Raw genomic sequence first — 25,830 nt, 5'->3', positions numbered from 1 at the left:
CTGACTGCTCTTCTGAACTTCAATTTTTTTCATCTGCAAAAAATGGAATATGTGAGAGTGCCTGGCACATCACTGAAGCTCAATAAAGGTTTTATTTGTAATTTTTTATGACTTTTATTTTTGAAACAATTTTGAAGTTGCAAAAAGTACTAGAGTTTTTCTATACCTTACACCCAATCTTCCCCTAATGTTACCATGGTACCTAATCAAATTAGTGGCTTCCCTGGTGGCTTAGCAGTTAAGAATCCTCCTGCAGTGCAGGAGACTCAGAAGACCCAGGATTGGGAAGATCCCCCGGAGGAGGACGTGGCAACCCACTCCAGTATTCTTGCCCAGAGAGTTCCATGGACAGATGAGCCTGGTGGGCTACAGTCCATAGGATTGCAAAGAGTTGGAAGCGACTGAGCACACACACATGTGATCATATTAGTACAATGATCCAAACCAGGAAATCAACATCTCACAACTCAATGCCATTAACCAAACTACAGACCTTATTCAAGTTTCCCTAAGACGGCATTTTCTATTCTGGATTCCAAATCAGGATCCTACATCCCATTGAGTTGTTGTATCCCTTAGTTTTCTGTGACTTGTGACAGTGTATTTTGGTGTTTGCTGATGTCAACATCTTTCTGTGTGTGCTGGTCAATAACTTGGGAGAAACACTTCTCAGTTGGGGTTTGTCTGATGTTTTCTCATGATTAGATGGTTACTCACTCTTCGCAGAAATACCACAGCAAAGTTACTGTGTTACTTTTTGTTTTTCTTTTTCCTTTATTGTGATAAAATACACATAAGATAAAATCTACCGTTTGAACCATTTCAAAGTGTACAATTCAGTGGCATTGAGTACTTTCACAGTATTGTGTGACTGCCACCTCCATGTAGTTCCGGAACATTCTCATCACCACCAATCCCCAACAATCACTAATCTGCTTTCTGTCTCTTTGGATTTGCCTATTCTGGACATCTCATACACTGGAATTGTACAATATGAAGTCTTTACTGATGGGCTTTTTTCACTTAGCATCATGTTTTCAAGATTTACCCAGGTTACAGCAGTGAATCAGCCCACCACCCCCTTTTCACGGCCAAATAATATTCCACCATGCAGACAAACGGCATTTTACTTTATTTTCTAATTTAGCAGTGAAACCTGGTGAGGCAAAGTGGTCGCAGACCCTGGTGACTGGCAGGAGGTACTGTGAGGTGTGTGGATGACAAAGTCAGGACTGGTGCCCTGGGAAGCAGAGGGCTGTATTTCACCTTGCAGACAGCACTCACCAGGTCACTTTTGCTTTGAAAACTTCCTCTGTGGAAACGGAAAAACAGTTGTCCAGGAGGAGGGGAAGACGACCCAAGGACGGGAAGGGAAACCCTCCCTGGGGCTGCAGAAGCTGCGTCTCAGTGGCACCAGCTTTCCAGGGTCAACCACGGCCTCCTTGAGGCTCTGTCTGGCCAGCAGAGGCTGGGGCTCGGACTGCACCGCGATGGTCGCCACAAACACGCTCAGGTCTCGAGTCTCGGGTGACACTTGCTCATGGCTTATGAAGAAAGGGAAGCCTCCCTTTAGGCACAGGCAATAGTCGCAAACTTCCATTTATAAACAAGGTGTGTTGAGCGGGAGGGCAAACATTTCCACGTCCCAAACGTCGCACCTCAGCAGCTCCTTAACTAGTAGATGCCCTCAGGTTTCCCCGAGCGGGTCTGGGGGCCGACCTGCGAGGAACGGCGGTCTCTCAGCGGCGTCCGTAATCCCCGCATCGCGCGCAGCCCGCGGTCAGGGCGCGGCGCGGCCCCGGGCGCAGGGCGGAGGGCGGGGCCTCAGCACACGGCCCGCCTCTGTCCCGCAGCCCTGTCGTCCCGGCGCGCGCACCGTGCGCGTGCCCCGGATCTGGCGGCGGCGTGCGCGGGCCGCGCGTGCGCGCTGCGGCGGGGCGAGGGGCGGCGCGGGCGCGAGTCTGTCAGTGACAGCGGGAGGGGGAGGGGGCCGGAGATGGTGGCGGCGGCGGCAGCGGCAGCGGCGGCGGCTCTTCCGACATGAGGCAGCGGCTGCGCGGGGCTCGGCGGCGGCCGCGGCCGGAGCGGCATCTCTAGCTCAGGAGGCGGCCCCAGGCGGCGGGCGGGCGTCCCGGGTCGGCGTCGCGGGAGCGGGCTCTGCGGCAGTGCCGCGCACGGGCCGCCGGCTGAGGGGCCCGCGCCCGCCGCGCCCTGCGTTCGGCGCCCGGCGGCTCCGGGGCGCGGGGCATCCCCGCCCGCCGCGTCGGCCCCGGAGGCCGGGAGGGGCGGCGTGGCCGGGTCAGGCCCCGCTAGACGGGCCGCGCCGACGGGGGCGGCTGCAGCGCCGCGGGCTCCGCAAACTCGCGCGGGGCGCCGGGCCTCGCCGCCCGCCCGCCCGCCGCCCTCGGGGCCGCCGCGCGGGGGGCGGGGGCGGGGGTCCGGCCGCCGGCCTTGACGCGGCTGAGGCGCCGCTCGGTGCGCAGCATGAGGGGCCGGCGGCCGCAGCCGGGAGATCTGTGTTTGCGAGAGCGGCCCGCGGCGTGAGAAGGCTCGGCTGGACTTCCCTCAGGAGCGGGCTGCGGAGCAGGCGAGTGCGCGCGGAGGAAACGCGCCGCGGGCTCGGGTGGCGCTGGACGGGTGCGGGGGCGGCCGCCCGCGGACCCCCAGGCGCTCCTGGTCCGGCCGGGTGGCTGCGGTCGGCCTCGAGGGAGGGACGGTGGAGCAGCACTCAGACATTCCCCAGTCGTCGTGAGCAGACGGTGGCTTTCCTAGTAGACCGCCGGGGCCCCCGCTGAAGAAGCCGGTAGGGCTGGTGGCCTTCAGGTGCGCGTTCCTGCAGGAACAGACCCCGGACTGACTCTGGCTGTCTCGCCGACAGGTCCCGGTGACCCCGGCCGGCAGGGTTCCGAGCTCGGCAACATGGCTTCCCCGCCCCACCAGCAGCTGCTGCAGCACCACAGCACCGAGGTGAGCTGTGACTCCAGCGGAGACAGCAACAGCGTGCGGGTCAGGATCAACCCCAAGCAGCCGTCCTCCAACAGCCACCCGAAGCACTGCAAGTACAGCATCTCCTCCAGCTGCAGCAGCTCCGGGGACTCCGGAGGGGTCCCCCGAAGAATGGGCGCAGGAGGCCGCCTGCGCAGGAGGAAGAAGCTGCCCCAGCTGTTCGAACGGGCCTCCAGCCGGTGGTGGGACCCCAAGTTTGACTCTGTGAACCTGGAGGAGGCTTGCATGGAGCGTTGCTTCCCGCAGACCCAGCGCCGCTTCCGGTATGCGCTCTTCTACATCGGCTTCGCCTGCCTTCTCTGGAGCATCTATTTTGGGGTCCACATGAAATCGAAACTGATTGTCATGGTAGCCCCTGCTCTGTGCTTCCTCGTGGTGTGTGTGGGCTTTTTTCTGTTTACCTTCACCAAGTTGTACGCCCGCCATTACGTGTGGACTTCGCTGGTTCTCACCCTCCTGGTATTCGCCCTGACCCTGGCTGCCCAGTTTCAGGTTTTGACGCCCCTCTCAGGACGAGTTGACAACTTCAATCATACTCGGGCTGCCAGGCCCACAGACACTTGCTTATCTCAAGTGGGGAGCTTTTCCATGTGCATCGAAGTGCTCTTTTTGCTCTACACCGTCATGCACTTACCTTTGTACTTGAGCTTGATTTTGGGAGTGGCCTATTCTGTTCTTTTTGAGACCTTTGGCTACCACTTCCAAGATGAAGCCTGCTTTGCCTCACCTGGAGCGGAGGCTCTGCACTGGGAGCTGCTGAGCCGGGCCCTGCTCCACCTCTGCATCCACGCCATCGGGATCCACCTGTTCATCATGTCCCAGGTGAGATCCAGGAGCACCTTCCTCAAGGTGGGCCAGTCTATTATGCACGGAAAGGATCTGGAAGTGGAAAAGGCCCTGAAAGAGAGGATGATTCATTCTGTGATGCCAAGAATCATAGCTGATGACTTGATGAAACAGGGGGATGAGGAGAGCGAGAATTCTGTCAAAAGGCACGCCACCTCCAGCCCCAAGAACAGGAAGAAGAAGTCTTCCATCCAGAAAGCCCCTATCGCCTTCCGCCCGTTTAAGATGCAGCAGATCGAAGAAGTCAGTATTTTATTTGCAGATATCGTGGGCTTCACCAAGATGAGTGCCAATAAGTCTGCCCACGCCCTGGTGGGTCTCCTCAACGATCTGTTCGGCCGCTTTGACCGGTTGTGTGAGGAGACCAAATGTGAGAAAATCAGCACCTTGGGAGACTGCTACTATTGTGTGGCTGGGTGTCCTGAGCCAAGGGCCGACCATGCCTACTGCTGCATCGAGATGGGGTTGGGCATGATAAGAGCCATTGAGCAGTTCTGCCAAGAGAAGAAAGAGATGGTGAACATGCGCGTTGGGGTTCACACAGGGACCGTCCTGTGTGGCATCTTGGGCATGAGGAGGTTTAAATTTGACGTGTGGTCCAATGATGTGAACTTGGCCAATCTCATGGAGCAGCTGGGAGTGGCTGGCAAGGTTCACATTTCCGAGGCCACTGCAAAATACCTAGATGACCGGTACGAAATGGAGGATGGGAAAGTTACTGAACGCCTTGGCCAGAGTGTTGTTGCTGACCAGTTGAAAGGTATGTGCATTTCTTTGCCTCATCATCTCCCTCCCCTATCCCATTTGTGTTGGAAAAACAAAACAATCTCTTTCCAGTATCAGTATCTGGAGGCAGATCAGTTGTCTCCCAGGGCCAGTGGGACTTTTCCCCCAGTGAGTCAGATATCACAGGTCTGTTCACTGTGACAGTGTTGACCTAGATGACACCTTTAGAAGGAAGGAGAACTTTGAAAATGTGTTGCCTGCCAGCCGGCTGTTAATGTCTCTGAGATGCTGGGGCAGGTCCAATGAGTGTGAGGGGATCCGAGCCCTTCAGTGGTCAAAACTTCGAAGCACCATAAGAAATTGCCTTTGTGATCCATTAGGTTGCCCATAAGCCCCATCAAAACATTTTTCTATGCCTTTCTCCTCTCTAGGCCTCACTTTGCTGGAATAAAGAAGTCGGCTAAGCCCTGTAGGACCCTTGAGAATTAGATGAAATTATGTACCCCCAAGTGCACACTGCCTTTTGCCTGGGTCTCTTTTTTAAATGTTTGCATTTTCAGCTTTCAATTTTCATATATTTCATTATGGTTTCTAATCATGGTATTTGTCTTACCTTACGGACAGCAGCATTTTAGAATGTTGAACTTCTCAAATCACCAGGTGATTTGAAAGTGGGACATATACCCAGAGCAGTCTTTAGACCTCCTCCCCAAGCTCCTCAGATTTTCCCTGTCTTAAGTTCCTTACTGCTATTCTTGTTTTTTCACCAAGTTGCTTCTTTTAATTTTCTTTTTTTCACTTAGGGCAAAAATCTTTGAGGTCTGGGAAGTGATTACTTATAAGTACCTGGGATCAAAAGTAAGAATTCTAAATAACATCCTCCCCTCCTTTAAGAAAAGAAATCCTTCTGTTTTACTAAGGTCTTCAGGTTAAGGGGAACATCTATTTTGGAAGTATGTAGAGACAATACCATTGATCTTTAAAAGCCAACATTTGTAAAACTGTATTGTGTTTTGTGGTACCCCACATTGTATAATTACATGATGAAAAGCCCCTGGAAAGGGAGTACTCAGAAGGAGAAGTAACATCTTAAATCAGAGAGAGAAGTAATGGTGTAAATCTGCGCTTGTAAGTGGTTGAGTTTGAGGGCCTGGATGGATCGTCACACCACCTGTGTGCTCAGTTAATATTTCCTTTGTTCTCCCTATCATTTACTTATTTGTTATCTGGTGAGGGTGCTTTATCCTTATCCTGATCTTTCTTTGTTCTGTTAATTTTGCTAACAGTTGAGGAATTTGTGGGTAGAAGAGAAGAATATTTTCACCTGATAATTCTCTCTGCCTAGAGAGCTTTGTGTCTGCTTTCTGCTAAATACTTTCTCTCCTTTTGTCCTCAAATTTCTCTCTGCCTGTCCTTTGTGTTAGTTTTGCACAGCATTGTTAGCAGTGCTGCAGACCAGGGAAGGGGGCTTCCCAGGTGGCATTAGAGGTAAAGAGCCCTCCTGCCAATGCAGGAGACACCAGAGACACAGGTTCAATCCCTGGGTGGGGAAGATCCCCTGGAGGAGGGCATGGCAACCCACTCCAGTATTCTTGACAGAGGAGCCTGGTGGGCTACAGTCCATAGGGTTGCACAGAATCAGACACAGAGTCGGACTTAACACTAGCAGAGAGCTTGCAGTGCTACCCTGATGAGGTCAGAAACTGCAGTTGACAGTTGGCTTGAGATTCTACTGTGACAAGTGTCTTCATCTGTAGGACGGTGGCCCCTGCTCTGGAGTTTGGAGATGCCCGTGGAGTGGGGTACAGATGCAACCCTTGCTCGACATTTTTATACCTTTAGGATCTGAGTGTCCCCGGCTCCATCCTCAGGGACTGTGGGACAGATTCCAGAGAATGGAGCAGCACTGTGCTATGTTAGATTAAGTGTGACGATGATAGCAATTTTGTAAGTGGTGCTCTGAGCAGTGTATTACTTGAATTTCAAAAATAAAGACAGATGTAATCACTATGTCTGGAAATTGCCAGGTCTTTGACTCGTTGGCAGTACCCATTTTTGTTTATGTGTAATTTTATTTTTAACTTACAGATCAAAGGTCTCAAAGACACTGACACCCCCCACCCCCCCCAAAAAAAAGCTAGAGTGAATTTTAAAAAACCCATATAGTGTAAATTTGGTAAATTAATTTCTCCTTTAAATTTGTGTGCACTGTGTATTTATAAGGGAAGATTTTAGCACTAGATGGAGGATGGGGAAAGATAGAAGCCTTAGCCAAACTGGTGATTTTTTAAAATATAATATTCTCTTCTTTAACAGTTTCCCTGAGACCATGATTTTTGCTTTATTCAGCTCATTTTGAAACCCTCTGGACAGGACCCCAGTAATAGAGAATGTCTACACAACTTCCTGACCTCTTTTTTTTTTTTAAACTGCACAGTTCACTTCTCCTGACGCTGTACAAATCTACTCAGCTGAGATGTTAGCATAGTTTGTAGAAGACCCTTTCCACAAAAGGAGTTAAGGTTATATACATAAGATTCCTTTTAGCCCATCTTTGGGTTTGTGGCAGGTATTTTTCTCTATGCAATGCTGAATGCATAGCTTTTCTTCTCATCCCCTTTTCTGATATTGGGGCTAAAAATACCCAGTCGAGGACTCTGTAGAAATGAAGATCCGTGGAATAAACTGGGGGTTCTAGTGCTAGCCTGGCAGTGTGGGAGGTAGTTTGTCTGAATGGGCTTTGTGGAAAGTGGACTGTCATTATTTCTGCACTGTCACTCACCCCTCGAACATCTTTATTGTTCTCTCATGGCACCTGGCCCTGTGGACACACAGGTGGAGTTGTGATGGTTCCTGAGCTGGGTGAGCTTGCAGATTGTAAAAGTTCTTCGAGTCCACAGAGTTGGGAATGCGATAGAGAAGTGCACGCGCCCGGGGTGGGTCTTCAGGTCAAGCAGTGGCTCTCTAGGGGATAAAAGAACATTCAGTGCAGTGGGGAAAGCGTGGGCAAAGGCTTGTTGTGCTGTGCTTAGTTGCTCAGTCGTGTCCGACTCTTTGCGACCCCATGGAGTGCAGCCCGCCAGGCTCCTCTGTCTATAGGGATTCTCCAGGCAAGAATACCGGAGTGGGTTCCCATGCCCTCCTCCAGGGATCTTCCCAACCCAGGGATCGAACCCAGGTCTACCACAGTGCAGGCAGATTCTTTTACCATCTGAGCTATCAGGGAAGCCTGGGCAAAGGCTTGGGGTTACATTTCTTGGCAGACTGGGGAGTTTAAGTAGTTCATCAGGACAAGGGAAGCTGTGATTACCTGGGAAGGAGTTTGGGTTCAGTCCTGTAGGTAATGGGGGGCCATGATGGGCTTTAGGCAGGAAGCTTAGGTGCTCTAACTTGCAGTTTTAGAAAGTTTACCCTTTCAGTTCTAGGGAGTGTGGGTTGGAGATTAGTGAGCCGTCGCAGTAAATCCTTGGTGGCCTGGACCAAGGTAACAAGAATGGCAGTGGAGATGAGGCGACCGATGTGAGCAGCAGTCAGATCAACTGGATTGGACCACAGCCACATTTAAACAGAGGACGGGGACAGGCATGGGGCTTGATTGTTTGAGAGGCTTTTCAGGTTTCTGGAATTGATGTGGTTATCGTTTGGCATCAGGAATGGGTGAGAGGCCTTTGAAAAAATCTGTGGTGTAAATGGAAAATGCAGGATCAAGTTGTAGAATATGAAATAGGCCAGGAAGCCCTGGCTTGTCCATTCATTCATTCAGCATTTTGTCTGGGGCACATTTCTAGGTGCTGCGGATACAGCAGTGAACAGAACACAAAAATTTCTTCTTTGTAAAAGTTTGTTTTGTGTTCAGTTCTAAGGAGAAGACATACAGCAGGAAGGAGACTATGGAGAGTGTGTGTGTTTGTGTGTGTGTGTGAAATTTTAGAGAGCGTGGCCAGTTACTGAGAGAGAAGGTTGAAAGAATTTTCAGCAGAAGACTAGGATTTGAAAATGATCCAGGAAGTGAGGGGCAATTATTATTAAAGATTAGGAAGAAATAGTCTGATTTGAGTGATGGGAAGAAGTGTCCTTCCACTCCATTGGGCCCAGGAGGATACTGGCTGTTGTGTTCCGTCTTGGGCCACAAGCGAAAAAGAGGAATATTGTCAGTTGTTAACAGTTTTTCCTCTCATAGGCAGAGTCACAAAGGAAGTGAAACTCAGAAAATACCTACAGACATCTTATTTTCCCGCCTTAGCTATTGATCTAGGAAGATGAAGGTGCTCAGTCACCCTAAATCTACACCAACAGTTGTGTATTTGTAGAGGGAATACCAACAATATTGCATTGTTATAAGCTAAACAAAATAAGACTTTCCCTCCAAACCAAGCTTTGGACTTGTGGAGCAGCTCGGGGAAAGATCTGTTAATGTGCATGGGAGAGATGGTCACCCACTGGCCGTTTCGGTGACTGACTCCTTCACTGTGTGCTGGTGTCACTTGGGAGAGTTCCTGTCTAGACCCTGTTTGGGGTCTTTCCTCAGTCTGACAGTGGGCAGAGACACACAGCACTTCAGCCTCTGCCAGCAGCTGTCCCAAACTGGGAGTCTGGGCTCCTGGTTCCCTGCCAGCTACAGCTAGGATCCCTGGCTATGTACTAGTTCGGGGTGCAGTTTGCTTGTACCCCTGGATTCACTTGATAGCTTGTCCCCAGCCTAACCCGTAACCCCTTGCCACTCATTGAAGAAGACCCTGATGCAGGGAAAGATTGAGGGCGGGAGAAGGGGGTGACAGAGGATGGGATGGTTGGATGGCCGCACTGACTCAATGGACATGAGATTGAGCAAACTCCAGGAGATAGTTAAGGGCAGGGAAGTCTGGTGTAGTCCATGGGGTCACAGAGAGTTGGACACAACTTAGTGACTGAACAGCAACGACTTGCTACTGTAGAGCTTGCCCATGGCTGACCTCTTGGTGTCCCCTCTTAAGTCCTGCTGAACAGAAACTCCATGCTCGCCTGCATCCTTGAGCGGACTCGCATGCACATAGCCAACAGCCTCTGGAGTAGCAAGGAGGCAGAGAGAAGATGAAGCAGAAAATCTGACTTGACATCTGGGATTGGAGACGGCGAACAGCTGTGGAGTTGGTGCTCAAGCAGCCCCTGATGACAGTTTATTCAGACTCCTTCAGACCAAATTGTATGGCTTCCAGAAGGAGCACACAGCTGTTGATCCTGAGGACCAGCTTTTGAGTAAATTAGCCTCTGGCAAAGAAAGTTAAGGATATGGTTCACTGAATTGCAGGTGGAATGAAGGGAGGAGAGTAATCTTTTCAGGCAGGATAACTAAGAAAGGAAAAAATTGAAAAGAAGCAAATAGAATAGGTAAAGAAATTTCAGGGTTCTTGTCTACTAACCAGCCTTCAAATAATTGTGTTTCTACCTATACTGGTCAGTGTCTCCTGTGGACTTTGCTGTGGAATAATAATCTTAAAAAGAAGAACACAGTGAATTTTCTATGGTGTATGCACATGGGCCTAAATTTTCATCTCTCTGCTGATTGGTGATTTCAGTATTGGTATTTCTGTTTAGATTTTGATATTGTGAGAATATGGTCATTACATACAAATAACAAAAATTTACCATATGAGCCATTTTTAAGCCTGTCAGCTGGATTTTCTTAACTGCTTTGGCATTGTCTGTTGCAGTATGTTGAAGAATGTGTGGAAAATCTGACTCTACAGAGATATATAGTTAGAAAGTGGAGGAGCATTTTAATAGCCATTTAAATAGTTGTGGATATTTTTCTTTGGTACTACACAAACACCCAAGAAGTGGTAGTTTATTTTATTTTTTATTTTTTTTGAAGTGGTAGTTTATTGAGGGTTAGTTACAATATCTAATCAGTTTTTTGTCTGCTGTCAAAACCCTGTTGGATTTTTGAACGAACTTTTTACCCAAGTGTGCCTTTGTAACATCATGCATTGGTCATTTAGAAAATTACGGTTTCTTGAGTTATGCAGATCTTCCAAATGTCGGCATAACATCTTTAAATATTAGGACGATGTCAGCTTCACAGTGGCGGATAAAAGCATTCCAAAATTCTGGTTTTCCCTTAAAGGTTTGAGTTTTATCCTTGGCAACAAATACTCTTAGTTGTTTTCGTTGAAGGGACAGACTCATTTCGTTAATTTCTTAGGAACAGTCTTCCAGATACTCAAGTGAATGACCAGAGTCTGTCTGTGCATCAAGTATAAACGATGTTCTATCAAAAAAGCAGCCCAAACAGGAGTATAGACGCTTTTGGGGACAACCGGTCACTTTGGTTCTTAGGGCAGAGTTGTAGGTGCATTCCAACCTCATCCCGCAGAACACACTCAACATTTAACACATTTATTCGATTTTATTGCATTATCAGGGGACATTCTTAAGTGCAAATGACTGTTTTTTTCCTTCTGCAAGTGTGTGGTGCGACAGAGCTGGTTAATGACCAGCAGAGTTTGGTGCTACTGCCCAGATTCATGGTCAGGCACCGGCAGTCTCTTTAGGGGTCAGGATGAAGAATGTCGGCTCTGTATCATCACGTTTGCTTTTGTATCATCAAGGCCAATATCAACATACGCGTGTGTGCTGAGTCACTCAATTGTGTCTGACTCTTTGCGACCCTATGGAGTGAAGCCCGTCAGGCTCCTCTGTCCATGGAATTCTCCAGGCAAGAATGCTGGAGTGGGTTGCCACACCCTTCTCCATCCAGAGATCTTCCCTACCCAGGGGTCGAAGCTGTGTCTCTTGTGTTTCCTGTATTGGCAGGGGTGTTTTTTACCACTAGCACTGTTTGGGAAGCCCAATGTCAGCACTGAGAAAGGCAAATCATGTCTTAGTATGAAAATAGTTTCGGCCTCACAGATGCCCTGCAGAAGTCTTAGGGACCACTGGGGGGTCTGCACACTGCCCTGAGAACTGCTTCCCTGAGTGGTAAAAAAGGAAGAGCGAGAGTTTGTACCTACTTCCCGGACACATTCTCATGTAGATGGTAGAGTTCATGTTGGAATTAGGATGGACGTGTGACATTTATTGTGGAAGTAGCAAGTGACTTCAGTTCATGCATTTCCTTTTTCTCAAAAAAAAAAAAAAAAAAAAATCCTTTGTGACTCTGCCAAGTCCCTGCTGCTGGTGTTTAGAGGTCAGGATAAAGAACGTCAGCTTTGTTTTTTGATTTATTTTTGCCGAGCTCCCTCTTTGGCGGAGTAGTGTAGCGGTCGGTGCATGGGTTTTGGTTTCCCATACATTTGGAATCAGTTCTCAGTTCTGAACCGTGGAACACAGGGAAGCCACGAATGACCGTGCTTCTGTCAGAGGCCTGTTGGAAGACTCTGAACGAGTTGATCATTCAGATAAAGCACTTATTAGCATAGCGACGTGACTGCAAAAGGCGTTCAGTAAACAATAACCAACTCTGCTGCCTGAGGAGTCGTGTTCCATATTGCAGTCAGCGGTGTGTTTTTTCCTGCCCTCTATCTGGTACAGCTCTTGTGTAATTGGGTACTGAAACCGAGAACACACCAGGGACTGTGATTGTGACAGTTTCTTGAATGAAAAAGGGCAAGTGTCCAAAATACAAAAACATGGATAACTTGCCCTAGTTAAACTGTAGCTGCCAAGTTTGGCAGCTTCGTTGCTGAAAGCTCAAGGGAGTTCAGGCAGTATTGTTCTTGGGCTGCTTCTTGTCCCCAGAGCTTAGAGGTACTTAAGGTGACGTGACCCTTGATAGTTGAGAAATTATGGGAAAATCTTCACCTCTGGGACTCTGGAGATATTGGATAAGATTTGTACCAGTTAGTTATTCAGCTCCGCTGTGTTCTGCTATAAACTCCTTTATTTATTCAATAAACATTGAGTGACTTTTTTTTTTTTTTTTAACTATTTGTAATGGCTCGACTAGGTTCTGGAGATAGAGCACGATGCCCTCCTTAACAGCCTGCAACCTAGAAGGCAAAATAGATACGAATCAAATAATCACCTAAACAAATACATTCTAGACTTGCTGATCTTATTACAAAAAGGTCTGGAGGTAGGGAGACTTACCATTTCCTCCTTATAGGTGTGGAAACTGAAGTACTGAGAGATTAAAGGTTAAGTAACCTGTGGTGGCCATCCAGCTAGAGAAGTTACCAAATGGTGGGGCCAGTATTTATTCCCAAAGGACTGTGTTAGAAAACATTGGTACCTGCTTCACAGAATTGTTGTAAGGATTAAAGGAGAAAATAATATTAAGTACGTAGAAATGTACTTGGCACATAGTACTTATTAGAGATTAGATTCACTAACTTAATGGCACCCCACTCCAGTACTTTTGCCTAGAAAATCCCATGGATGGAGGAGCCTGGCAGGCTGCAGTCCATGGGGTCGCTAGACTTGGACACGACTGAGCAACTTCACTTTCACTTTTCACTTTCATGCATTGGAGAAGGAAATGGCAAGCCACTCCAGTGTCCTTGCCTGGAGAATCCCAGGGACGGGGGAGCCTGGTGGGCTGCCATCTATGGGGTCGCACAGAGTCAGACGCGACTGAAGCGACTTAGCAGCAACTAGCATTACTAAAAGTGGGCAATGTTTTCTTAGTAGCAGCAGCAACAGAAAAACAGCTATACCTTTCTTCATTCAGCTCTTTCCTGTTCACACAATGCTTTCAGGCATGTTATTATCTCAACCATTGTGAAATCCTAGGATCTTGGGATCTGTGTATATTTAGAAGTTTATGTTTCACTTGCTTGATTCCTTCCCGCTGTCCACCAGTTTTCAGGCTGACTTGGTTTCTTAACATCCTCTGAAGAGGACTGGTGGCTTTTTTTTCTAGAATTAATGTAAACTCTTGGATTTTAGCTTCTTTGGTGTATTCTTCACTCCATTACAGATATCTTTTTTTTTTTTTTTTTTGATGCTCAAATTGTCCCTTCTTGGCCCCCTGGGAAAACCCTTTTGAGTTAGCCCCTGAGTCCTTTTCATACAAACTGGCAGTGTCTGAGAGCTCTCGTACTTACCTCATAACATTTTTATGGATTAGAGAAATAATAGGCATGAAAAGCTCATTATTTCTGTTTGGTATTTTTGTTGAGTGAGATGGAGCTAAGCTTTACCCTCTCCCTTTTTGAAAAGAAAATTAATAGTATATGCCTGTTTATAGGAGAAAGAGGACTTCTGAACAAATGGTTTGTGCTTCTTCAAGCTCCTCAGAAGCTTTAATTTACATTCTCACAATTGATAATTACAGAGCAACGCAGCTTCCTGTCTCCTGTATCTTCTCACTACTGCTTGTTGAAGGACAGGTGCCCTTGAATGTTGGTAAATAATGATCCAGAACAAGAAAATGAAAGGAATCCTAGACCAAAATGTAGGTCACCTGTTTGCAGACTGAAGTGCACGCCCCCTACCTCTCGAGCCCCTTCTCCCAGGACACCTGTGGAATGTTCTGGGCAGCCCCGCTCCAGGAATTCCCTCCCCGGGCCCCTTGTGAATGGCGACTCCTGAAACGATGCCCTGCCACTCCCCTCTCTGTGCTGTATAGTAATGTGCATCTGACTTCTGATCTGTATCCACCGAACTTGAATGTGCCTCGAGAGCAGGAATTTTTGCATATTTTATTTACTGCTGTTTTCCTGGTGCTGGAAACATTACTGGTGTACAGCAGAGGCTCAATATTTGTGATGTGAACAAATGAATGAATGAAGATGGGTGTTGTTCAGTCACTGAGTTGCATCTGACTCTTTGCAACCCCATGGACTGTAGCACACCAGGCTTCCCTGTCCTTCACAATCTGAGTTTGCTCACACTCATGTCCATTGAGTCGGTGATGCTATCCAACTGTTTCATCCTCTGTCACCCCCTTCTCCTCCTGCCCTCAATCTTTCCCAGCATCAGACATGTGTGCAAAACCACGCCTCAGACATCTACATGGAAGGTAGAGAGAAGGCAGCAACTGGCCTTTCAGGAATAGCTATGTGGTTAATTAAGTCGAGGCTGCGAGCAGGGTCTCTAAAGGCCCTAGACATCGAGATGGGAGAGTGCCTGGGAGTGTGGAAGGCCCGCAGGTGGGGAGTGGGGGCGGTCCTGGGCTCCCGGGTCTGTGGGGAAGGCTGCCAAGCAGGAGCGCAGAGGATTGAAAACCCAAGTGTTTATTTAGGGCCCAGGAAATGTGGGGTTGAATGGCTTAGTTTAGGCAATAATTTTTAAGCTTTTTAAGACAGAGATTTCAATAAGTATATTTATCTTTAATAATACTGTAGCTCCTTAAAATTCTTATTCGATTATCATTTATGCACATGGAAAGCCAGCATATCCTTTTTTGGGCAAAGCTCCAGCATAATCTTTGTACATAATTTCCAGGATTTTTATGTAATGCTATTAAATTCTATTCATTTTTTTTTCCTTCCAAGGAAAAATGTGCTACTGAAAGCAGCTTTTGGATCATTTATATTTGTGTTTGAATCGTGTGGGAAATATCAACTTTGGTTTTTTACCACGTAGTTTGTAGAGAGGAAGAAAACCCGCATGCAGTTGATTTTATTTTCTTGTTTATGGAAATCAACATACAATATCCCATTAAGGCTTTGACATTTTAAGTGGAAGAGACTATTGCACATGAATTTAGTTAGTTTTGCCCTATCAAGTGTTAACATCACAAGTGTGGACCACACTGCACTCTGTAACTTCATAAATGTGTTCTCTTCTACATGAGAAATGCCTCTTGTGGTCGTTAATTTTTGTTTTGTGAATGAGCTGTCTAAAACCAGGAGAGGGGAGTGTTTCTGAAAGAAAAGTATGTTTATAGAATTATCTTGTTACTTGAAAAATTAAGTTTGTTTAGTAGATTAGCTTTTCATCTTAAAGTGTTTTCTCCACTAACTAGATAAGCACTTTCGGGAAAATAATCTCTCTGGTTCTGTTTCCTCCTGTTTGTAAAGCGTAAAGTTTGAACTAGATGTGCTTTAAATTCCTCACCATTCTTTAAGAACAGCTGAGCTTCTGTGATTGGAACACAGTACACATTCTTCATATGAGGAACTGGTTTCTTCTTCATCCACTTGTTTAAACTATGAACCCTCATTTAGATAAATTTAGCATATGGAAACTCAGATTTACCTAACCACTAAATTGCAGGGCATGGTGAAATTCTTAATGTTCTAAAGGATTCTTTACTTCCTTCAAATATAAGTAAATAAAGATTGAGTTATAGAAGTGTAATTTACACATGTTTTTTTTTTTTTTTTGGATCACAATTGTTGTATAAAGCAGGGTATCATTAGAGGAACCCAATTTGATTTTGAAAGTTTGAGACATTCTTTGGAAATGGCTTGGAGAAAATGTGAGGTGATTAAATAACACTTAAAAAATGTGCTTCAGTTCCTGTTCGAACATTATTTGGGAGAGAGATTGAAAGATTGCTAAGCTGCTAAGTCACTTTAGTTGTGTCCGACTCTGTGCGACCCCATAGACGGCAGCCCACCAGGCTCCCCCGTCCCTGGGATTCTCCAGGCAAGAACACTGGAGTTGGTTGCCATTTCCTTCTCCAATTCATGAAAGTGAGAAGTGAAAGTGAAGTCGCTCTGTTGTGTCCAACTCTTAGCGACCCCATGGACTGCAGGCCACCAGGCTCCTCCATCCACGGGATTTTCCAGGCAAGAGTACTGGAGTGGGGTGCCATTGCCTTCTCCGGATTGAAAGGTTAGTTGCCAGTAAAATGAATTTCACTTCTGTTGGCAAGTTTCTCCCTAATAGAACAGAGCAAATACTGGGTTAATAACGTGTTTACCAATTATTCCATTAATAAAAGACTCACTTGCTCCCGAAGTGGGTTCCTGGATCAGCTGACTGTATTTTTAGGGTGCCAGGGTTCTATATACTTTATAGTTAGTGTGACTTCAGTAGGCCCCAAATTAATACACCCAGGAAGAGTCTACCTGAGGCCTGTTAATTAGAAATTACAGGTCACAGTGATAAAAGGAAACCCTTGGATTTCATTATAAAGGATTTATAAAAGATTTGAATGGTTTTCTTATCCTCTCTTACAAAATAGCAAAGCCTTGCAAAGCAGCTCATAGAAAGTAATATGACATTTTCTGTGATCTGCATGGTTGGTGAAACAAAGTAAAAAGGAAAGAGAGTCTACTACTCTGTCCTGAAAGTTAGCGTTGACACTGAGTACATGTGTCATCCGACCTGAGAGAGAATTTCACCTCAACAAAGGCCCAACTTGTGAAACTGTAGCTTCCCTTAGAGAAGCTGTTATTCACAGCCTGCTGGAGTCATATGTTTCCTACTGACTGAAGCGCCTGACTCAGTGTGTCAGTCATTGCAGGAGGTTAAAAACTCGTGGAACTACCGTGCAAGCAAAACATCTCAAAGGACTTTTTTGGTCTCTCACACACATTTCATAGTGACTTTCTCAGCTGGAGTAACTTAATTAACCCTGTGTTCTTTCTGGCTCCTGAAAGAAATGGTGATTTATGAACACTCTTAGAGCCCACGATCCTAAGATAACAACTTTGTCCCTCTGCCATTTGAAGTTCAAATGGAAATATTTGCTTTCATAGCTCTAGTCATGATGTTGCTTTATTTAGTAGCTATTAAATTTCCAGTTCCATATACTGCCCTGGAGGCGTTCCAGTTTTCACTAAGGTTTCTGTTTCTTTCAACAACATTGCTTATGGTGTGTGGAACTTTCCTGAACAAGGAATATTAGGATGGATGATTTTGAGCTTTTCTTTTTTTTAAATAACAGCTTTTTTGGACGTATGATTCATATACTGTGCCATACTGTTCACTCATTTAAAATATGCAATTCAGTGATTTTTTTTTTAGTATATTCACAGATATGTGCAACCATCACCATAATCAGTCTTAGAACTTAAAAAAAAAATTTTTTTTGACAGTGCCTTGCAGAATGAGGACCCTTAGTTTACCAACCAGGGATTAAACCCATGCTCCCTGCAATGGAGGCATGGATTATTAAAAAAAATTTTATGTATTTATTTTTATTTTTGGCTGTGCTGGGTTATTGTTCCTGCTTGGGCTTTTCTCTAGTTGCAGTACACAGGCATCTCATTGTGGTGGCTTCTCTGTTGTCAGGCACGGGCTCTCGGGCTCATGGGCTTCAGTAGTTGCAGCACGTGGGCTCTAGATTACAGGCTCAGTGATTGTGGCACATGGACTTAGCTGCTCCGCGGCATGTAGGATCAGGGATCAAATCTGTGTCTCCTGCTATTCCTTAGCACTGAACCACCAGAGAAGCCCCAGAAGCGTGGATTCTTAACCACTGGACCGCCCGGGAAGTCCCTGGAACATTTTTATCACTCCCACATGAACCTCTGCACAAATTAGCATTCAATCCCCATTTCCCCCCTAAACCTCCCAGCCCCTGGCAACAACTAGTCTACTTTCCATCTCTGTGGATTTGCCTATTCTGGGCATTTCACACACAAAGAATTATGCAATATGCAGCCTTTTGTGTCTGACTTCTTTCACTGAGCATATTGTTCAAGGTTCACCTGTTCTGTACCTGTGTCATTACTTCATCCCCTTATTTGGTCATATAATATTCCACTGTATGGATAGACCACATTTTGTTTTTCCATTCATCAGTTGATGGAAAAGTGATTTCTTTTTTGAAATCAACAAACTGACTACAAATAGAAATGATAAAAGTCTCTTTTTTAATTTAATAATATAACTCGACTAAAATTTAGCTATTTCATTTTCACTAGTGTTTAAAGTTTTCCTGAAAGATGATTAAATGAGATTTATTGCTTAATTGTAATTTAATGTAAATGCTTCACATAATCAGCTTAATTTTTTTTAAAAAACAATTCTCCTCTTTTCTAAGCTTAATTTAAGTGAAAGTGAAGTCGCTCAGTCGTGTCTGACTCTTTGCGACCCCATGGACAGTAGCCAACCAGGCTCCTCTGTCCATGGGATTTTCCAGGCAAGAATACTGGAGTGGGTTGCCATTTCCTTCTCCAGTAGCTTGATTTGGGTTTACTAAATATTAAATTCTCTGATGCTCTTCCTTTTTCCAGCCAGTTACCAAATAGACAGCTTTGGGAGTAGCATGTGGTTTACTTTGAAACCAGCCTCATTTGATATGTTGTTAGATATAAATATCAAATATAGTATATCTTTTGGAATTTGTCAAGTGAAGAGTTGAGGATTTCCCTCTGTAGTCAGTCAGATGTTTTCCTGTTTTAACCAGTTTAAGTGTTTGGTTTTATGTTTCTGAAATGTATGAAATACTTTTTTTAATCTTCATAAAAATGAAATATACCAAATAAAATTTAATTTTCTTGTTGACTCAGTTATTTTTATTGCTTGTTGTTTGGCTTTCATTGATATAGCATTTTGCTGATAAAAATAGGAAATTTTTGCTTTTTACTTTAGATAAACTAAGATTGTTCTGTTTTTCCATTTCTTATGTTTTTAGATACTTTTTCTGCTTGCTCTCTTGCTGTCAGCTAATGTAGCTATCAGTATGCTTTCCTGTGACAGGTTTGCTCCTGGTTCACTTTATTCCATTAAAAAAAACCCAAATAACCAAACTCATTAACCCTGCAGATATACTTTGATTAAAAAGACTGAGTTCCATCTTTGTGTGATTTTTTTTGGTTGCCAGCTATATTCTGAATAAGTTGCCAGGTACTGAGTTCAGGATGAGTAAGATGTTATGACAGTTATTTTTAGTATATTTTTTAAGGGGAGGAGAAAGGGAAATTTGAATCAAATCTGTGCCTTCATAAATGGAGCGTGTTTTCCACAAGACTGAAGTAGGTTTCTTTTGAGTGTGTAGAAATAGAAATGGGAATTATAGATTAGATTCTATAACTAATAATGAATTCATTAGAATTCACTAACTGTTAATTCTATAACTGGTTGTATTGTAAAGGTAAAACATGAATGTTAAATTTGGAAAGTGTTGATTGTTGTTGAGATTTACCAGAATTTTGAGAAAGTACTTTGCAGATTTTCCCAAGAAACATTTGATAAGAAGAGCTCCTTGCATAGAAGCCATGTGTGTCCGGTGTCCTCAAATCCACTTCCAAGGAAGGAGAGGCCTTCTTTCTTCCTTTTTGGTTTAAGCTGAAGGTGTACATACCCCAGATTTAGTTGACTGGCCTTTAATATAGGTTCATCTATGGTGGTTTGTTTTAGAATGGTCTGTTCTTCCTGAAGGGCCTGGCGAGGGCCCAGGTGCCCAGTGCAGGCCCAGGCGACCCCAGAGTTATCTGATCCATGCTCACATCTCAGTCCTCAGGTTATGTTCCCGTGTCTCTGCCCTCTGGTTCAGTAAGGTTTTTCTCTGAGGTTAAAAACTAAGGTAGACTCCATCTGTAGGAGGATGGGTTGTCAGTGTTTTAACTGTCCAGGTAGTCAACGTGCTAACATATGCCATCTGAGCACTGGTTTCCTCTTTAGGGAAGTGTGTCGTCTGACCTGAGAGGTTCTAGCTTCAATCAGTCCAATGCCATCGTGCATGTAAGAATGCCTGCTCTTTGGTAGGTGTTCAGCAGATGTTGGTTTTCACCCTGCTCCCCTCCCCACAACCTGTTTCATCAGCGATGAAACCCACTCAGTCGATGGTAATGTCGGTTACAGGCTTCCCTCATACCTGGGTGGAGCTTACCTTTCGTATCTGGTGCCCGCCTGCCCTTTGCAGATGCGTCTCTCCTGCCGTGAGCTCTGGGCACAGCGGATCAGGATGGTTGGCAGTCAGGGAGACTGTAAACCAGAGAACAGGAGGCTGGACACAGTGGGGCCGCGTGAATGAGCGGAGCAGGGTGAGGGCGTAGTCACTGCGGGTAGTGATTTTGTGTCTGGTGGGTGGAAGGTGCATTCGTCTCTCCAAAGAGACGTTCATTAATATTGTGGCTGATTTAAGACCATTGGTGGCAGCTCTTCAACTCATTTGTCCTCTTTTACAGGTAGAGAAAAAGGTATTTTCCACAGATCAAGTGCTCAGTTCATGCTTCTCCACAGGGCCTCCTGAGCTGCTTGCCCAGAGCCTGGGAGGAGGGGGTCAACATTTCTTAATGATAATCATTGTAAGGCTGTCATGGAAAGTCCTTGAGTGGGGACTTGGGATTTATCTAAACCTGACTGGCTCCCAAGCCTGGTGGTGCTGCCCCTGTTGCTTTTATAAACTGATGCCAGACTTCCTGAACACAAGAACTTTCTACGTTCTGCCACCTATCCCCTTGCTGTAATCCTACTGTTTTCTGATATTCTCTTCACTTAAAAAAATTGGTATGAAATTCACATCACATAAAATTAAGTTGACAGTTCAGTGGCATTTTGTGTATTCACTGTGTTGTACAACCGTCACCTCCGACTCTAGCACGTGTTCATGGCTCCAGATGAAAACCTCACATTCATTAAGCAGTTGGCTCCCCATGCCCCCCTCTCCCCAGCACCTGACAAGCATCCAGTCTACTTTTCATCTCCATGCACTTGCCTACGCTGGATACTTCATGTGAATGGACCGTCTGTGGCCTTTGTGTCTGGCTTTGATGTAGCATAATAATTTCCAGGGTCATCCGTGTTGTAGCATGTATCAGAACTTCATTCCTTTCTGTGGCTGAATAATACTCCACTGTGTGGATGAACCACATTTTGTTTATCCACTCATCTGCTGATGGACATCTGGGCTATTTCCACCTTTTGACTCCAGTGAATAGTGCTGCTGTGAACCTTCTATTTTTTGAGCACATGTTTTCAGTTCTTTTGGGTATATGCCTAGGAGTGGAATTGCTGGGTCATAGAGGAACTCTATGTTTAGCTTTTGGACAAACCTCTGCAACTTTTTAAAGTGGGAAACTTGTAAGAAGGACTGTGTTATGAGTCACATCTGGCAATCAGATGTCTCAGCAAACATCCTCCAGGTTGAGAGCCAAGCTGGAATAGGTAGTGATGAATGAGGGGTCCTGACTGAAATCATGACTTTGTTCCCTGTGAGCTAGAGTGGTATTGTGGTATTAGGGAAAGGATAACATAGATGACACGTGTTTAGAGGTCTTTTCTTTCTGATAAACATATGGGTTTGAACTGTCCCCTCCGGGCTGGCACTGGATTCAGCAACTTTGGAATTGTGTGTTAGATAAACAGTTGGTATCTAGGGCAAGCTTTTAAAAAAAGGGCTATTTAAATATTGACCAAAAAAAAAAAAAAAAGAAGCCCTAAACATCTCTAGGAACTTTCTTGTTTGAATGAATCCAAATTGTCTAAATACAGCGTGGTAGAATCAGGCTTCCCCTCTGGTTTCATGGGTCGAGTGAGCCGGGGGCCTCCCGTGCCGTCTGGACACTCCTGTTAGCTGTCCTTCCAGCGCTGGGATGCGGACTACTGTGCACAGCCAGCAGTGTTCCCACAGTGTGGCCTTAATATAGAACGTTTTTCCAAAAAAACATTGGCCGCTGAAAGAGCTCAGCTCCCAAACATGGTCATTGGTTCAGAGTTCGTTTGTATTTGTTTTTACATAGTTAAAACAAGAAAGAGTATGTGAACTTGTCAGTGTTACCAAGCGTCAGTCCTGTTCAGGGCAGAAGAAGAGACAAGTGAGTTTCTAATCAGAAAACGACTTTTCGGGGCAGAGGAAGAGGCAAGGGTCACCTCCGTAGTGAGGAGGGTCAGGGTGGAGGCCCTTTGCTCAGAAGGTGGGGTGGGCAGATGCTCCAGTGCCACCTTGGCCCCCCATTCTGGGAAGTGGTGTCACCGCCTCAAGGTGTGTTGATTGCTCCCCCTGGGAGGTTGCCCTTGTGCACGGCTTGGAACGCCCTGTAGGGCAGCTGGATTACGATGCCCACGAGTGGAGAGGTTTTGTAGCTCATCTCTGCACAGCGGAGGGAGATGAGGTGGACGGTGCTGCTGCAGCCTCTTGGGAGAGCCAGCAGTCCTGGGGGGAATCCGTGGGCTCCAAGGGGATCTGGTTCACCATTTCAGTCATTCAGAACCTTCATTTCCATCAGCATTCTGAGTTGTAGAAGTTTAAGACGACTGATTCATGCTGGTCATGAGACTGATCTATAAGCTCGGTGCCAATGTGTTGGTTTACATTGGGGAATATACTGTATTTTTCTAGGGGTTAAAATATTCCTAACTACTGCCCAGGGCATTTCCTCCATGAACTCAAGATATGTGGGGCCTGGTTAATAGGAACAAGGTTGCTAAGGAGGGTAGTGTAGAATGAAGATCTTACAGCATGAGACGCTTTACATAGCCATGGGGGATCACAGTGTACCTCTCACCAGGACCTGGAACGCTCATGTCCACCAGATCGAATGCCTTCCCCGAACTGTGTGAGGTGCTGCCAGAGCTCTTACCTGTGCTTTCCTTAAAGAAGAGGAGATGCTGCAAAATAAAACAAAGCTTCACCATAAAGTAGAATGCTCCCTACTTCATAAGGGAGGCAAACATATGTAGAAAAGCTTACAAGTAAAATGAAGATGGTTTCAAATTAATAGTGTGTGAACTAATGAAGACCTAACTAAAAGTTAGGCTTCCCTCGTGGCTCAGCTGGTAAAGAATCCGCCTGCAATATGGGAGACCTGGGTTTGATCCCTGGGTTGGGAAGACCCCCTGGAGAAGGAAACAGCTGCCCACTCCAGTATTCTGGCCTGGAGAATCCCATGGACTGTATAGCCCATAGGGTTGTAAAAGAGTCAGACACAACTGAGTGACTTTCACTTCACTTAAATTCAACTAAAAGTAGCTAGAAATAGTGGAATTTTTTTTCAATCTCATGGAACGAGAAGTGTGACAGTTCCAGGGTTGCTTAAGTCAGAGGTTTGATGATATTTTCAAGGGCCCAGGTGCTGTCTGTCTTTGCGCTCTGCCGTCCCTGCTGTGTGGGAGATGTCTTCTCTCACGGCACAGGGTGGTTGCAGACATTCCAGGTGACACATGACATCCATCAAGGAAGGGGGCCTTTCCCTCACTTGCATGTCTTGTTTTATTAGCAATGAAACTTTTCCTTGGTGTCCCCAAGCAGACCTCCCTCAGGTTCCTTTGGATAGAGCAGGAGCATGTCCATGATCTTACCAGTCACCACAAGGGAACTGAGATCCTATTGGCCTGGACTTAACTTGCTTCATCAACTGGGGCCAGGGGTGTCTTTCCAGAACAAGTGGGAGATCCCCCAAAGAGTATCAGGCTTCTGTTGTTGAGAACAGTTGGAGGTGGGGCCTGAAGAAAGAAAATGGTCCCTAGGGATGCACAGCATTAAGGCTGTGATTTCAGTGAAAACACAGTATTTTTAAGATGAAAATTTAAGTGCTTGTTCTTAGGAGAAACTGGATCATGCAACCAACTCAGACTTTGCGTATCTTCTCTTCATTTCGCCCAAATGGATCCAGTCCCTAGACCTGGCACAGCAGTTCTTTCTGCTTCGAGCCCACACCCTCACCGGTTGAGTTTTTTCAAAGGGCAGGCCCCCTGTGCAGTCCGCCCCTCTCCTCAGGCCGCAGACTGGAAGGACGTCCCCCTCCTCCACTCTCCTGGCCTCTTACATCAGCTCTGACCCGCTGGCCCCTGCAGCATAGCCACCCTCCTCCCCCTCTGGATGGGCGCTCACTGCAGGTGCTCTGCCATTGACCCCGTGGGTGTAAATGAATGAAGGAAGACATTTAGACTTGATGTAATAAGAGGTAAAGCACTCTTGAAGGTTTTGAGTGATGCTGTGAATGTCACAATGAATGTGGTTTTAATGTGTAAGAGATTTATTCCTCCATAGTCACCTGCTAAGTGTCTTGGATTTCACCTCTGTGTCTTTTTCTTTTAAAAAAAAAAAAAACAAAAAAAACCTGTAACAAACATATTTTTTAAACTTTTGTCGGGAGCTCTGAAAAGTATTGGTTGTTCTGTAGGGATGATGAAGTGTCTAGAGCAAAGCTAGTTCTTCCGGAGCTGGGGAGCACTCTCGGTCCCAAGGATGGCAACAGGAGGAGGCGAAGATGGTTTTACTGTGGGCTGTTTACAGCATTTTCTTTAATGTTAAGTGAAGCAGGGTTCTCAAATTCTCTGCGATTATTGGTGCTAATTTGTATTCCATGAGAAAAAAAAAATACATGAAGTGCCAGTGGCCCCTGGAATATAAATACACAGTGAAAGTATTTTCTTTTCCTGAGCCTCCTGTCCTGGCCCCGGGCTGTTCCGTCGACATACATTAGCACGCCTGTCTTCCTTTTCCATAGAGCACAGGCCTATAAATATTTCGCAGTTTAAAAATAATGTTTTCCCTACCGTGAGTCAAGGTTCAGTTCTCGTCTATCTAATTTTAGTTCCTTGTTTTTATGAACTTGCAAATGTTTTCTTTAACCAGAAAATAGGGGGGAAAAAAAAGCACACACAGAGATGAAGGAGACTTCTTGGTACATTTCCCTATAGCATAGGCATTTCTGTGTGAGATTTGCTGTTTTGTTGGACAGGTTATAGAAAAACAAAATTGTGAACTAAGGAGTTTAGAGAAGATGCAGAAAGAGTGCTGTGTGTTGGTTTCTACATGGAATGTTTTCGAGAGTAATGTTAGAGACCTATGGAATCCTAACGTGGTTCTGGAAAGTCTTAATTTTTTGCCTCTGTCTAATTTTATATGAAAAACGGAACTAAAAGATAAAAACAAAGAATTATATAACACCCATTACCTGAAGTGACCTCTTTGTAAGACTGTAACTCCTTCACATCCTGAGGTACAGGCAGTGATTTTTTTCTTGGTTAAAATCGATGTCATCCAATGTGGGTTTTCTACTTCTGCTGCTATTTTATTTAGATTTCTTGTGCATCTGTTTAATTCACATATTCTTATTTGTAAGGACGTAATATCCCTTGAAACGAATGACCATGATTTGTGTGAAGGTGTTCCGCCTGAGCTGTTAGATTGCTTCACCTTTTTTTTCCCCTCCTGTCAGTATTGCATCTTTAAGGAATTGTGTGACTTTTGAAGACTTATGCTTAGACACATGACCAGGTGGGTGGATATCTTATATTTACATATTTTTAATAACAAAAATGAAACATGTTTGTGGTCTACCTTCAGAAAAGCAAACAAAAGATTAAAAAATGCTTACCACCCAGAGATGGCCACTGTGAACCTCTCAGTACAAAGCTTTTAGACCTTTTCAGTTCGGATATACATACCAATAATTATCTTTTAACAAAATGGTGTCACAGTAAACATGTTGTTTTATAACTCACTTGTTCACCTAATAGATCGTGAGCGTCTTTCCACCACTA

The 25,830-nt window shown here is 45.4% G+C and overlaps 1 protein-coding gene across 3 annotated transcripts in view; it reads left to right on the top strand.

Annotated features, from left to right (window-relative positions):
• The first annotated feature begins 1,920 nt into the window (after positions 1-1,920).
• Positions 1,921-25,830, top strand: part of ADCY9 (adenylate cyclase 9) — a 112,020-nt gene continuing 88,110 nt past the window's right edge. For 2 of the 3 annotated variants that reach the window (XM_005224482.5, XM_005224481.5), the window contains exons 1-2: positions 1,921-2,587; positions 2,879-4,612. In XM_005224482.5, coding sequence (XP_005224539.1) covers positions 2,920-4,612 — 1,693 coding nt within the window. In that variant the 5' untranslated portion in view covers positions 1,921-2,587; positions 2,879-2,919. Of the gene's footprint in view, positions 2,588-2,878; positions 4,613-25,830 lie in introns of those variants that run through there. The other variant, NM_001205917.1, reaches the window with a different exon arrangement.

This window comes from Bos taurus, chromosome 25, assembly GCF_002263795.3.
Source record: "Bos taurus isolate L1 Dominette 01449 registration number 42190680 breed Hereford chromosome 25, ARS-UCD2.0, whole genome shotgun sequence".
NCBI classification, from domain to species: Eukaryota; Metazoa; Chordata; class Mammalia; order Artiodactyla; family Bovidae; genus Bos; species Bos taurus.
The sequence above is the reverse complement of the archived record's forward strand: the minus strand, read 5'-3'. Positions and strand labels throughout refer to the sequence as shown.